The sequence below is a fragment of the Mauremys reevesii genome, unplaced genomic scaffold (genome assembly GCF_016161935.1).
Source record: "Mauremys reevesii isolate NIE-2019 unplaced genomic scaffold, ASM1616193v1 Contig9, whole genome shotgun sequence".
Taxonomy (NCBI): domain Eukaryota; kingdom Metazoa; phylum Chordata; order Testudines; family Geoemydidae; genus Mauremys; species Mauremys reevesii.
Genome location: NW_024100906.1, coordinates 7,921 through 20,532, shown reverse-complemented (window position 1 = coordinate 20,532; position 12,612 = coordinate 7,921). Strand labels below are relative to the sequence as shown.

At 53.1% G+C, this 12,612-nt stretch overlaps 1 protein-coding gene across 1 annotated transcript in view; it reads right to left on the bottom strand.

The window, feature by feature from the left end:
* LOC120395007 (caspase recruitment domain-containing protein 8-like) overlaps positions 1-10,938 on the bottom strand; it is a 47,403-nt gene extending 36,465 nt beyond the window's left edge. Inside the window, exons 1-3 of the mRNA XM_039519178.1 lie at positions 10,861-10,938; positions 1,245-1,316; positions 807-872 (exon numbers count right to left, since the gene is read on the bottom strand). Coding sequence (XP_039375112.1) covers positions 807-872; positions 1,245-1,316; positions 10,861-10,870 — 148 coding nt within the window. The 5' untranslated portion in view covers positions 10,871-10,938. The remainder of the gene's footprint in view (positions 1-806; positions 873-1,244; positions 1,317-10,860) is intronic.
* Between the last annotated feature and the right edge of the window lie 1,674 nt (positions 10,939-12,612).

The window sequence follows — 12,612 nt, the reverse complement described above, 5'->3', positions numbered from 1 at the left end:
TCAAACTGTTACATTACAACTGTTTATTTCCTACAGGTATTTTTTGTGCTGTAAAGGTTAAGGGCTGCCATTTTGTGTTTGAGTTACAGTGCAGAATGTGACAGACACACTGCGCTCTCGCTCGCTCAATATTACAGAGACTTTACTTTTGTTTTTCCTTGTACTGTTTTTCTCCTTAGCCTAAATTACATGCTGTCCTCACTGAAGGTCAGTGGCTGTGGTTTGTGTAGGGAAGAACTCACCCCTTTGTTAGGCCAATGGAGGGGAAAGTTAACCATCCTGGCCCCTCCTGGAGGATGTCAAGGTGAAACAGGATGCTTAGGATGGGACTTAATGAGTCCAGCCATATGCAAGGCCACAGCTTTGCATAGTAGCTCTACTGCCCCTAATCCTTCCCTGTTTATTCAAAGGGCCGGCAACTCCCACCTTCCTTCTGTCCTCCTTTCAAAAGGCTCTGCTGCTCCTCTCTTCCTACACAGTGGTCACCGAGATAAGAATCCAGCCCTGACTCCATTGACGTCAGTGGGGTAGCTCCCGATTTACACAGGGGTCACTCTGGATTTGTGTGCCACCAAGATCAGAATCTGGCTCTAAGCTCTCCAAACACACCTGCCCTCTGTCCCTGGCTCTCATTTGGCAGGAACTCTGCTACTCAACAATATGAATATTTGGGAAAAAAGGATGTTCAACCGAGGATACAGCCCGAGCCTGTTGGGGGAAAGGAATCCAGGCCTGAGTTTTGACTCCCTCCAGCTGCACTTTGCGGTGCCCGGTCAGTACCCCATGGAAATTTAGATTTCACCCACCTGACTCTGAGGACAGACAGCAATTGCAAAGTCCACACCGGCTGTTCCTGAAACATGAACAGGGTGCTAGGGAGACAAACGCAAGGAGTTAGTCAGACAGAGCAGGGGGCACCCCCCCACACACACACACACAGAACTGTTCTCAGCAGAGGCTGTTACACACGTGAGTAAGGAACACATGTCTGAAGAAGAGCTCTGTCTAGCTCCTAAGCTCATCTTTTTCACCAACACAAGTTGGTCCAATACAAGATATTACCTCACCCACCTCGTCTCGTGCACACACACTGAGTTATGCAGAGCTCTGCTCATCACGGGGCACCACACAGACACACCCTTTCAGTGTTAGATAAAAGGAATTGATTCCTGGGTTTTGCTTCCCTTCAGTCAGGGCCTTGCAGCGCCTACTAATGATCCCTGGCAAATTTGGACCTCACTCACCTTCATCTGTGGCTGAGGGGCAGCAGCAAATCAAATTCCTCCACCAGCTGTTCCTTGATGTCGCACAGGCTGCTACAGAGACAAAGCCAGGGTCAGTCACACAGAGCAGGGCAGCTCTGCACATGGGGCACTGCACAGACACACGGTCTGACTGAACAGAGAGGCTCATAGGAAGGAAGGTCTAGTGGTTAGAGCACTAGGTGCAGCTTTGGAAGGACCAGGTTCAATTCTTCACTCCACCACGGAGCTTGGACAAGTCTGTGTATCCCCATCTGCACAATGGGGACAATAAATAGTCCCGCCCTGTCTCACAGGGCTATGGGGGGCGATAAAGAGAGGTTGTCTCGCAGAACTGTGCTCAGCAGAGTGTGCTAGACACACACATAGAGGTTGTCAGGTGCTCAGACAGTCTGGTAGAGAGGCCAGTGTGAATACTCAGGGTAGGCAGGTATCAGCAGGAGGTGCATATGTGCACACACACAGTCAGCTCATGTGTAATGGGTGTAGTAGGAAGAGAGCCTAAAATATAAGCCTTAGGGTATGGCTACACTTGAGAGTTGCAGAGCTGGTGGAGGCTTTCCAGCGCTGCAATTAGTAAAAGACGGTTACTCACCATTGTAACTGTTGTTCTTCGAGATGTGTGTCTGATATCCATTCCAAGTCGGTGTGCGCGCGCCGCGTGCACGTTCGTCGGAAGATTTTTACCCTAGCAACACTCGGTGGGTCGGCTGGGCGCCCCCTGGAGTGGTGCTGCTATAGCGCCAGATATATACCCCTGCCGACCCATCCGCCCCTCAGTTCCTTCTTGCCGGCTACTCCGACAGTGGGGAAGGAGGGCGGGTCTGGAATGGATATGAGCAACACATCTCGAAGAACAACAGTTACAATGGTGAGTAACCGTCTTTTCTTCTTCGAGTGATTGCTCCTATGCATTCCAGTTAGGTGATTCCCAAGCCTTACGTAGGCGGTGGGGTCGGAGTGAGATGTTGCAGAATGCAAACTGCTGAGCCAAAGGCTGCATCATCTCTGGACTGTTGGACCAATGAGGCAAAGGTGTGGACCGAGGACCAGGTAAGTGCACGACATAGCCCCTGGAAGGGTATGTGAGCCAGGAAGGCAGCAGAAGAAGCCTGAGCCCTGTTGAAACGTGCAGTAAGATGGCTCGATGGAACATGGGCCAAGACACAGGAGGTGCAAATGCACTACGTCACCCAAGATGAAAACCTCGGGGAGGAGACAGATAGGCCAATACGACGAAGAGTTGGGGCGTACGAAAGGGCTTTGTCCGCTCGATATAAAAAGCGAGCGCCCTACGGACGTCTAGGGAGGGCAAATGTGCTCCCTTCGCGATGAGCGTGGCTTCGGAAGAAGACCGGAAGGAAGATATCCTGGTTGATATGAAAGTTCGACAGCACCTTGGGGAGGAAAGCCGGACGTGGGCACAACTGCACCTTGTCCATGAGAAACACAGTATACCGTGGGTCCACCGTGAGAGCCTGAAGCTCGGAGACTTGTCTGGCCGATGCAAAGGCTACAAGGAAAAACTGTCTTTCAGGACAGGTATATCAGCGAGCATGTCGTCAGTGGCTCGAATGGGGCAGGCATAAGTCTGGTTAGAACCAGGTTGAAGACCCAGGTTTTGGCAGGGCGCTGAACCTGGGGGTATAAACACTCCAAGCCCTTGAGGAACGTAGAAACCACAGGGTGTGAGAATATGGAGCGGCCACTCTCCCCTGGGTGAAAGGCAGAGATGGCTGCCAAGTGTACCCTTAATGATGACCGCGCCAGGCACTGCTGTTTGAAAGATCAGAGGTAGTCCAAGATGGAATGGATCGGAACCTCGGTGGGAGAAACATTGTGCGTTTCGTAACAGCAGGAGAAACGCTTCCACTTGGCCAGATACATTAACGGAGTGGAAGATTTCCTACCACCCAGGAGAATCCTGTAGAACTGAGGCAGAACAACGGAACTTGGATTGGTTTAGTCCCGCAGCAGGCATGGGTGGTGAAGTTTGCCGTGATCCTGCGTTATGAGGTCTGGGCAAAGAGGCAGGGGAATTGGGTTGGCTACCGACAGGTCTAGCAACATGGTGTACCAGTGCTGCCTGGGCCACGCTGGAGCGATCATGATCAGGCACGTTCTGTCCCTGCGGAGTTTTAGCAGGACCCTGTGGACCAGCGGCTCGTCCACGGCATCAGAAAAGCATCCAAGATCAAGCCCGGGGAGAGGCCTTGGAATGAGCAGAACTTCTCTCTCGTTCTGTTCTCGCGAGAGCGAAGAGGACTATGTGGGGAAAGCCCCACTTCCGGAAAACTGAATGGATAACGTCCGGAGGAATTGACCACTTGAGAGACAGGAAGGATCTGCCGAGGCGATCCGCCAGAGTGTTCCGGACCCCTGGGAGGAAGGTCGCTACCAGGTCCATCGATTGGGCTGTGCAGAAGTCCCGGAGCTGGATAGCTCCCTGCAAAGAGGGGAGGACCGTGCTCCTCCATGCTTGTTTATGTAACACGTGGCCATTGTGTCGTCTGTGAACACCGAGACATAACAGCCTTGCGGGTACTGCTGAAATGCCTGGTACACAAGGCAGACTGCTCTCAGCTCCCGGACATTGATGAGCAAGGCCAGCTCTTGAGCCGACCGAAGGCCGTGAGTGCGAAACTGACCCAGGTGAGCACCCCAGCCGAGAAATGGGGCGTCCGTCATGAGGGACACCGAGGGGTGAGGTGGATGGAACAGCACCCCTGCACACACCAGGGAGGATGTTGACTCCCAGTCGAGGGAGCCTAGGACGCTTTGGGGGGGACCGAGGTGATCATGCCCATGCTGGCTCTGCCCGGGTGGTACACCGAGGTGAGCCACGATTGAAGTGTACGGAGGCGAAGCCTGGCATGTTTGGTTACAAACGTGCAGGCAGCCATGTTGTTGGGAAGGTCCGTAGACCTTGTACAATGGTTACCATTGCATGAAACCGAGGCTGAGGTAAGCAGGCTGTGGCGAGACTGGAGTCCAGGATGGCCCCAATTAAGTCTGTTCCCTGTGTGGGAATCCGGGTGGATTTCTCTATATGGATCATCAGGTCTAAACGCAGGAATAGGTCCTTGTTGACGCCCACATGACTGGTAACTTGGGCCCCGGTGGTCCCTCGAATGAGCCAATCGTCTAGATATGGAGAACGTGTATCCGACGGTGGCGGAGAGAGGCGGTGACTACAGCCAAACACTGTGAATACACCTGGGGCTGTATAGAGGCCAACCGGGAGGACCGTAAACTGGAGAGGATGACGGTTGGCCACAAACCGGAGGTACCTTCTGTGTGGAGGATAAATGGCGACGTGAAAATACACGCCCTTCATATCGAGGGCGGCATACCAGTCTCCGGTATCCAAGGATGGGATGACAGTCCCCATGGATACCATGCAGAACTTCAGCTTTATCATGAACTTGTTGAGCTCCCGCAGGTCTAGGACAGGTCGGAGACCTCCCTTCGCCTTGAGGATTAGGAATTAGTGGGAGTAGAACCCTTTGCCCCTTTCGTCCTTTGGAACCTCCTCTATAGCTCCGATGGTGAGGAGCGTCCACACCTCTTTCAAGAGGAATTGATTGCGAGAGGGGTGCCTAAGAGGGACGAGGAGGGATAGGCTTTGGCCCGATTGGGTGGTTAGGAGGACCCTGATTTTGGCCCCTTTGGGGTCCTGACCGACGCCTAAGACTTCCTCAGCGACGCCTGCTGGCAAAGTCCTGTCTTTGTCTAGGCGCAGGGTTAGGCGGTGAGGCTGGGGCGGAAAGGGCGGCGCTGAGTCACCAGCGTGTGCATGCCGAGAGGGAGAGCATAGTGACCTTGCTGTCCTTTAGGCCTTGCAGCCTAGGATCAGGTGTTTTTTTTTGTTTTTTTTTTGAGAACAGGCCTTTGCCATTGAAGGGCAAGTCCTGTATAGTGTGCAGCCGCTGCGAGGGAAGGCTCGATAACTGGAGCCATGAAATGCGCCTCGTGGCAACACCCGAGGCCAGAGTCATGGCTGCGGAGTCAGCTACATCCAACGAGGCCTGGAGGGGAGCTCTCGCCACCTTCGTCCCTTTTTCCAGGAGGGCATCAAACTCTTGATGAAAGAACAGGAGTACTTGTGGCACCTTAAAGACTAACAAATTTATTTTAGCATGAGCTTTCATGAGTTACAGCTCACTTCTTCGGATGCTGAGCTGTAACTCACGAAAGCTCATGCTAAAATAAATTTGTTAGTCTTTAAGGTGCCACAAGTACTCCTGTTCTTTTTGCGGATACAGACTAACACGGCTGCTACTCTGAAACTCTTGATGGGAGTTCTGAGAAACCGACTCCGTAAATTTGCCCACCGCCGCCCATAGTAGTGGCTAAGCAGGGTTTGCTGGTGTGCTACGCGAAGTTGCAGGGCACCTGCCGAGTACATCTTATGGCCCAGTAAGTCCATTCGCCTAGCCTCCTTGGATTTAGGGGCTGGTGCCTGCTGGCCATGGCGTTCCGTCTCATTGACGGACTGGACGACAAGGGAGCAGGGGGAAAGATGTACATATAGGTGCCCGTCGCCCCTGGAGGATACCATGTACATGCATTCGACTCCCGTGCCTGCGGGCGGGATAGTGGCTTGAGGCTGCCAGATGGTATCCGCATTGGCCTGGATCGTCCGAATGAACAGTAGGGCCACTCTAGTGGGGGCGTCAGCCGACAGAATATCTACGACCGGATCCTGTATCTCCGAGACTTCCTCCACTTGGAGATTCATATTTAGTGCCACCCGTCTCAGGAGGTCCTGATGGGCCCCCAAGTCGATTAGAGGAGGACCCGAGGAGTACGTTCCTGCCACTGCCTCATCTGGGGAGGAGGGAGAAGAAAGGCTGGGGACAAGCGGGTCCTGTGTGGGCTCATGCTCCTGGATGACCTCCTGATCCGGTGGGATGTGGGAATCCGGTGGCTGAACCGGGGCTTCCTCCATACCGGTCAGAGGGGGGAGGCTAACTGTCGCCTCTGGCACCCAGTACTCTGACGGAACAGAGCGAGATGGGATCACAGGTAGGCCTTTGGCCTGATGGCACGCCCAAGATGTACAGGGTGGCCACTGATGGGGGTCAGGGTCCTGGGCCTGGGGCACCTGGAAGACTCTGGTGTGCACATCCAAATGGATGGCCATGGAGGAGCTAAAAAGCCCTGGGCAGAGTCTCCGTCTCTAGCTGACGTCGCTCGATGCGGCACCGGGGATCGGTACCGGGAGGCATACCGGTATCGGGAGTGAGAACGGGACCTGCGACCGGAGCGGTGCCGGGAGGTTGACTGAGATCTCGAGGCCCGACGTCGGGAGTGGCTACGGGAGTCCAGTGCCTGGAGTGGTGCCGGGAGCTGGATCGGCGCCGAGTGTACCGGGTCGGCGAACGGGATGCTGATTGGTGCCGCGAGTACGACCGGTACCGAAATGGAGAACGGTGCCAGGACTGCGAGCGGCGTCGGCACCTGGCTCAGTGATGGGACCAAGAACATCCGTGGGACCGCGATCGTGAACGGTGCCGTTCTGCGGTGCAGACGCAGGGTGGTCTGATCAAGGCAGGCTTGCTGAGCGACGATATAACCCGCACCGGCGGTGCCGGAGGTAGAGGCAGCGCAGGCGCTGTCATTGCAATCAACTCCCTCGCCGTGGAAATGTCTCTGGCATGGAGGGAATAGTGAACTCAACCACGGCTCACACCGGGGAGCGTTCAGGCACTGGACTCGATGGCTCTTGCGTGGCCGGAGTCGACGGTGCCGATATTGTCAGTGCCGCGGCAGGTATCAGAACCGGGCAGTCTGACTTAGTATAGCACTTGGGCTGCAGAGCAGGCAGCTCTGACGCAGCTTAATAGTGAGCTCAACCACGGCTCGTACCGGGGAGCGTTCAGGCACTGGACTCGATGGCTCTTGCGTGGCCAGAGTCGATGGTGCCGATATTGTCGGTGCCGCGGCAGATATCGGTGCCGGGCGGTCCGACTTAGTATAGCGCTTGGGCTGCGGAGCAGGCGGCTCGGACGCAGCAGAAGTCTTGTGCCTCTTCATCCTCCAGGAGAGGGATCCGTGCCGAACGGACGTCGAAGCCAGCGACGGCCGGTGTCGAGAGGCCTTGGCGGTACCGGTGATCCGGTGCCGAGGGAGCGCTTCTTGAAGACTGACCAGCGCTCGGTGCCGAGAGCGGAGGAGTAAGAGCTGCCTCCCTCAGGAGCTGCTTGAGATGAAAGTCCCGCTCCCCTTTTGTTCTCGGCTTAAAGGCCTTACAAATGCGGCACTTATCTGTTAGGTGAGATTCCTCGAGGCACTTAGGAGATTATCTCTTGTCGGCATCGGCTTGTGGCCGGCCGAGCACAGTGTGAAACCCTGTGACCCGGGCATAGTACCCGGCACCGGGTGCGGGGAAGGGGATAAGCCCCGAACCCCTGTGAACTATATACACTAACTATACTACAAACAAATAAAGTTAACTACAACTATATAAATCTGAACTATATCTGAGAGAAACTACGAGTAGCTAGGGAAGTGGAGGTCAGCTAAGCCGCGCTCCACTGTTCCAATGACTGGTAAGAAGGAACTGAGGGGTGGATGGGTCGGCAGGGGTATATATCTGGCGCTATAACGGTGCCACTCCAGGGGGCGCCCAGCCGACCCACCGAGTGTTGCTAGGGTAAAAATCTTCCGAACGTGCACGTGGCGCGCGCACACCTAACTGGAACGTATATGAGCAATCACTCGAAGAAGAACTGTCCACACCTGCAGGGCACATCCAGCGCTGCAACTCCCTGGCTGCAGCGCTGGCCGTACACCTGTGTCTGCTTGGGGTATAAGCATTGCAGTGCTGGTGCTGCAGCGCTGGTCGTCAAGTGTGGCCACACACCAGCGCTGTTATTGGCCTCCAGGGTATAAGGATGTATCCCAGAATGCTTTTAACTAAATTACTCCCTTTGTTTTGTTATGCAGCCTCTCTTTGTTTTGTTGTGAACTCAGGGCTCCGGGAGCTGCTTATCTAAAAAAACAAACAGCTCCTGTTTGCTGTGATCAATCTGTAACTGTGAACAATCAAATGAGAGAACCGCTGTGAATCAGGCAGGCAGGGGGATGAGTGTTTGCTTTTTTGCTTGATGAGAGAAACAGCGGGGAGAAAGGGAGTCCATTGGAGCAGCTGCTTATCTGGTCTGCAGGCTGTTTGCAGTTAAGAGTAAGGGGTCGGGGAAATTTTCTGATTTTGCAAGGCAGGGAGCTGATACACAGTGTCGGCTCCAAAAATCCACTCTCTCTCTCTCCGCCCCCCGGTCCCTGTCACACTGCCCCCCACCCCCCTCTTTTGAAAAGCACGTTGCTGCCACTTGAACGCTGGGATAGCTGCCCATAATGCATCACTCCCAACAGCGCTGCAAATGTGGCCACACTGCAGCGCTGGTAGCTGTGAGTGTGGCCACACACCAGCGCTTTCCCTACACAGCTGTACGACCAGCGCTGTAACTCCCAGCACTGCAACTCTCAAGTGTAGCCATACCCCTAGTATCAGAGGGCTGGTATAAGGCCTGAGCTAAAGTAGTTGGCAAGCGATATAAAGAAAAGTTAGCAAAAATCGGGCTGCAACAAACACCAGGCTCTGCCTGCTCACAAGTTCACAGAATCTGGCAAAAATAGGGCCAATATTGCAAAAAAAACAAACAACAACAAAAAACCCCACACATTTTAAGAAGTGCTAGGCACAAAGTACTTATGCAAACACATTTCAGAAGAGTGGTACCAAAACATCTCAATATTAAAAATGGTACAAAAACATTCCCCCAAAATAAGTCACACTGACTCCTCCTAAGTAATAAATAAAAATATTTTAATTAAACCAACATGTACAATAAAATGGGTAATAACTAGTGATGTCAGGGGTCAGTAACTAACTATGTCAGAGAAGCAGTACGCAACTGGTTTGTATTAGGGTATAAGAAGGTATTTCTAAAAAAGTGGTTTGGTCCAGCCAAGAAGGGGATAGAAAGTCCTACAATTCACTGATCTGCATCCATTGTCATGGGCATACGTGTCTTACTATCCTTGTAGAGTCTGCCTGGTGCTATTATCGTGCTTTGTCAACAATAAACCTGGCTTGATGCCTTCATACCTTAATAGATCTTGTAGACATTGGGCCGTTTGCTGGAGGTCTGCTGTGCCAGCTGTCTGCATAGAGCTGGGGCAGCACACAAGAAGAACACACACATGCAGCCAAACATCTAACCACACTGGTGGCCCATGACCACTAATCTGATAAGTAAGCAAACTGTCCTCTGTAGGAATCACAATCTAATGTGACAGAAAAACCACAAGCTAGGGAACTCTCTTATCCACTCCCTGCCAATCCCCACAGAGTTGGATGAAATTTGGACCCGATGGATTGCCAGCGGGGGGGGACCATATGAATTTAAAAAAGAAACTGGGGAAATATGGAGTAGAATATGTAAAGCAATGGCAGAAACTGAAACTTTGAAAAACAATAACAAAAGTAAAAAATGTAGAATATTGTAATTAATGGATGTGATGTTGCACTCCATATGTTTTATGGAAATATGCTTATGAGTGTGAATATAATGTAACCGGACTATGCCTTATGCAAAAGGTCTCTTGTAAGGTATCATAATGTTGGGGATCTCTCTTATCCCAGACGGCTCAGGTTTCGTTGTCCGACCGCAAAGAGACAGGCAACAACCAGCAAGAATCCCACTATCCAGGGCCGGCTCTTGCTTTTTTGCCGCCCCAACCAAAAAAAAAAAGGGGGGGGGGCGGCAGAGCGGCAAAGCAGGGGAACCCCCCCAAAAAAAACACACAGCGCGGCAAAGCGGGGTGGAGGGAACCTGCAGCACAGCAGGAGCGGTAAAGCGGGGGGCGGGGGGAGACAAAAAACAAAAAAAACATAGCATGGCTGGAGCAGCAAAGCAGGAGGAAAAAAAACCCTGCAGCGCGGCAAAACCTGCGGGGTGGGAGGGGGACACAAAACAAAAACACGGCGTGGCTGAAGCGGTGAAGTGGGTGGGGGGAGGGACAACGGCGTGGCTAGCAAAGCAGGGGAAAAAAAAAACAGAAAAAACCCTCAGGGCGGCCGGAGCCAGGGTGCAGGGGGACTCCCTGTGCTGCAGAGTGCACGCCCGGTCTAGTGGGGGGGAGGGGGACGGACAGGGGGGAGAGAGAAGGGGGCGGCCAACGCTTCAGCGGGGAGCTCACCCCGCAACCGGACCGCCGCGACGCCTGCGGGAGGGCTCCGCGCTGCTCCGGTAGGCAGGGAGGGAAGGATGCGGGCTGCCCTGCCGAGTTTGCTGCAGGGCGCTCCCCTCCTCCACCCCCTACAGGGCGGCCAGAGCAGCAAACAAACAAAAACAAAAACAAAAAGCGGCCGTGCTGCCCTAGGAATGGGCGGAAGCCGCCCCCTAGAATCTGCCGCCCCAAGCACCAGCTTGCTCAGCTGGTGCCTGGAGCCGGCCCTGCCACTATCAAGTTCTTTATTGTAGCATGCCTACAACAGAGAACTGCCCATCTCACTCCATACAGAACCAGCCCCCCTTCACAAATTCAAACTGCTTTTTATTAGCTATTCCGTCGCGTCATCACTTACGTTGCGTCATCACTGTACCTTCCCAACATTTGTTCCCAGCAGACAAAACAAAGAACAAGTGTTACTTCTTCATAACTTCACGCTTAGTACAAAAAAGAATACGTGACTTTAAAAAGTGTCTGTAAGCATTTTTTCCAAGCCTCTATAAGCATTCTCTTATCTAGCAAGGTCACACAGCTGTCTTATCTACCCCAGCCAGTAAATTTTTCAGTGGGCCTTGGTTAGTTGATAAGCTGAACTAGGCCAGAACCACACTCATCAATAACAAAAGTTATAAACTACTGAATATATTCCTCCTATTTGTATGCAGGTATCATTCTTGTATCTGAAGCTAGAAATATGAAGTATAACTCTGAGGTCCTATTGTAATTATGCAAAGTGTGGGCCATTATCGGTGGTTTAAAATCTTGATGGCTCCCTTTAACTAGGGCAATTGCTTGTAAATGGTTTATTTACCTGAAAGCCTTCCTGTGTACATGTGGGCCAACCTACCTAGGAAGAAAGGAGACTTGGGGTCTTACAGAGACATGTGACCATGTCACATGATACTTCAATCCATCTTAAATCTGGTACTTTTCCATTTAGAAGGAGGGGTGGGGACCCAGCAGGGCTGGCTCTAGGTTTTTTGCCACCCCAACCAAAAAAAAAATTTTTGGCTGCCCCCGTCCCAGGCCTGGGCTCCCCCTCATACCCTCCTGCTGCCCCAGCCGTCGGCTCGCCCCACCCACCCCCTGCCGCCCCAGCGCTGGGCTACCCCTTCCCCCACCAGTGCCCTCTCCCCACCCCGCTGCCACCCCAGCCCTGGGCTACCCCGCCCAGAGTCTCCCCCACATCTCCTGCCGCCCCAGCCCTGGGCTCTCCCCCACCACCACCTGCACCCTCCTTCCACCACAGCCCTGGGTCACTGGTAACTCACTCCCAGGGCGGGTCATTCAGCAGGAATTTTAGACATGCACAAAACACAGACAGGATTGGTTCCCATATGGTTACAGAGCTGCAGTAAAGTGGAACAATTTTCAGCTTGTGTGACTGGAGGATATCTGGATGCATATTATAAAACTGTCCTACATAAATGAGGAAAAGTTGAGGTGCCTTTATTATTCTTTTGTTCCACTCTTTGTTTCTATGGGGAATTTGCCAATGCAATATCACTGTCTTCCTTTTAAACAAACAAACAAAAAAGGTAATGGCTGTTGAAAATAGCAATTCCAATCCTAATAACCACTGGGAAGCATTTCTTGCTCAATGTTATCCTACTTTTTCTACAGCAAGTTACAGTGGATCAGTATATTTGATTTGGGAGAAATGAAGTAACAGCTGCCCAAACTGAGCTTGAGCTCGCCTGAATTTTGAGGTGTTCAATCTGGAAGGCAGGTGCTGGATGGCGGCGGGGGGGGACGGGCTGTGGCTCCACGGGGGGAGCATGGCAGCATGTATGCAGCAGCATGTCTGGCAGTGCGTGGAGCCAGACACACTGGTCTGAGTGGCACGGTAAGGGGGCTGGGAAGTGGGAGACGGGATCGGGGGTTCTGGGGGAAGCAATCAAGGGACAGGGAGCAGGGGGGGTTGGATGGGGCAGAGGTTCGGGGGGGCAGTCAGGGGACAGGCAGCGGTTGGATAGGCATGGGAGTCCCAGGGGTTTGTCAGGGGACAGGTAGGGGGTGGGGTCCTGGGGGGGAAGGTCTCAGGAGGGGGCAGTTGGGGACAAGGACCAGCGGCGCTTAGATAGGGGGTGCGGTCCTGGGGGGCCAG